The sequence below is a fragment of the Cryptomeria japonica genome, chromosome 1, assembly GCF_030272615.1.
Source record: "Cryptomeria japonica chromosome 1, Sugi_1.0, whole genome shotgun sequence".
Classification (NCBI taxonomy): domain Eukaryota; kingdom Viridiplantae; phylum Streptophyta; class Pinopsida; order Cupressales; family Cupressaceae; genus Cryptomeria; species Cryptomeria japonica.
Genome location: NC_081405.1, coordinates 20,676,490 through 20,678,831, shown reverse-complemented (window position 1 = coordinate 20,678,831; position 2,342 = coordinate 20,676,490). Strand labels below are relative to the sequence as shown.

At 33.9% G+C, this 2,342-nt stretch overlaps 1 protein-coding gene across 1 annotated transcript; it reads right to left on the bottom strand.

Moving 5' to 3' along the window:
- Positions 1 to 200: 200 nt before the first annotated feature.
- Positions 201 to 779, bottom strand: LOC131031205 (uncharacterized). The gene has a single exon (XM_057962252.2). The coding sequence runs from the start codon at positions 777 to 779 to the stop codon at positions 201 to 203; it is 579 nt and encodes a 192-aa protein (XP_057818235.2).
- Between the last annotated feature and the right edge of the window lie 1,563 nt (positions 780 to 2,342).

Genomic DNA, 2,342 nt, shown 5'->3' with positions numbered 1-2,342 from the left:
TCCAAAGACTATGAAGTAGCATGCTCCTTGTTTATGAATCTTCTCTTTGTTTGCTTTTCCAATTGAAATTCCTTGCACACAGTATCAATAGGTTTGATAATCCTTTGTAAATCTCTCACAATATGATTAGAGATAATATTCACCATATTATGAAAGTTGATATGTCCCATTCTTTTGTGCCACAACCAACATTTGTTGCCCTAAGCCAACAAACAATTGTCTTCACCATTATCCCTTACATAGTAGACATTTCCATTAATCCTTGTACCTTCTACAACTAATCTTTCATAAATTCTTTTTCTAATTTTAAGTCTAGACCCATGAAATATGCCCTTATAACCTTTACTACAATTTTGACTCATACTCAACCGATAATGTCTTAGACCTTGAACATAATAAACATCATCAGTTTTATGCTTATCGTCAATAGAGATGCTTCCTTTTCCACAAATAGGTGCAGCTTCATCTCTTGCAAACTTGATTGATCCACCATCAGGTTTCTCAAGGTTAATAAACTTGTCTCTATCACTAATCATATCGTTTGAACATCTGGAGTCAATGATCCATGCTTTTGGTTCCACTTTTGTATACTGTACAATCTTCACACTTACAAATTTCTCATTGTTCTTTACATCTTCTAAACTTCCAGACCATTCATCATTCTTTTCTTCTATATCAAGGAGCAAGGATTCTTCATTTGAGTCATCACCATATTCTCCTTTAGATGAATAGGCCTTTTTTGAATAAGAACTCTTCTTTTGACTGCCATCTCTTCTCATTTGTATTACTCCTTCTGTAGTTCTCCTTTTCTTTGTTATCATCATTAGGTCTTCCACCATAATCCTCTTTATACATACATATAGAAGCATAATGACCAATTAACTATTAAAATATTTTAGAGACCGTAACTTACCTTTGTACTTCATAGTTCCTCTCTTCAATCTTTTTACAAAGTTTGCTTCAATCTCATCCATGTCTTCATTTAATTTTGGTTCTTCTTTAGGTTCTTTGTAACTCTAAATATTGCTTCCTTCCTTTTCTTTTTGATGTCATCCAATTCAACAATCTCAAAGGCAGAGAGTAAACCAATGAGCTGATCCACAAAGTACTTATTTATTTCTTTACTTTTCTCAATAGCATACTTCTTAGGTTTATATCTTTTGGGCAAATTTGTCATTATTTTCCTTAAAACTTCACTTTCTTCTAGAATCCCACCAACACATCTAAGAGTATTTACAATTTCAATCACCCAATGAATATAGCCCTCAATGTTTTTATTATAGACATTCTTACATTCTCAAACTTGTGCTTTAGATTTGTAATCTTGGCTTGCTTTGTCTTTTCATCACCTTCAAATACACTCTTCAACTTCTCCCAAATTTCTTTAGGTGACTTCACACCTATAACTTTTCTAAATACTGCATCATTTGACCAAGTGACTATGCAACTATAGCCTTTGTATTATTCTCATATGCTTTGATTTCATCTAGAGTTCTAGGACCATTCTCAGAAGTAGTATAACCCTTCTTAATGCTTTCCATATTTTAGTTAGAATAGTTGCTAAGTGATATTCCATCCTTTCTCTCTAATAAGTATAATTTGCGCCATCTAACTTTGGAGCCTTGAAGGTGTAAGCCTGTGCCATGTCGGATCTCCCTCAAACGGTTAAGCTTCTCAAGAGGAACCTTGCTTTGATACCAATTGTTGAACACACCACATGAATAAGAAGGGGGTGTATTAGTTCAGACCTCAAAAATACTTAATTCTTGATCTTCAAACTTTAAACCTCAACCATCTAATTATAGGAGTAATAAATCATGAAAGCACAAAGCATAGCAAACATATGAACACTATATTTATGTGGAAAACCCAAGTAGGGAAAAACCATGGTGAGAATCACACTTAAAATATGAATATAATTTATTATAATGTTGCATCGAGAACCCATTGGCCCTAAGAGGACTTTTAGAACTAAGGTGCACACCATTAGGGCATGATACAAGTGACTTGTAGAACTCAAACACATTGTCTCAAGGCAAGATACAAAAAACTACCAAGAGAGTCACTTTCATCCGACAGAGAAAGGAATAGCTAAATTGAAAAGAAAAAGATCTCTTGATCATGAAATTATCCTTGAACCATCGTGCAAAGCGACCAATATCATGGTAAACACATATGACTTCAAATACTATCTCAGAACATTGTCACACTAAAGATATCATCATCAAAGCTCTTCACAATTGACTTTCACACATCTCCAACATCAAATATGCTTGCAAATCATTCACATATACTGCTTGTCGATTCATATACCTCCCATTCATTCACTCATACATCTGCAC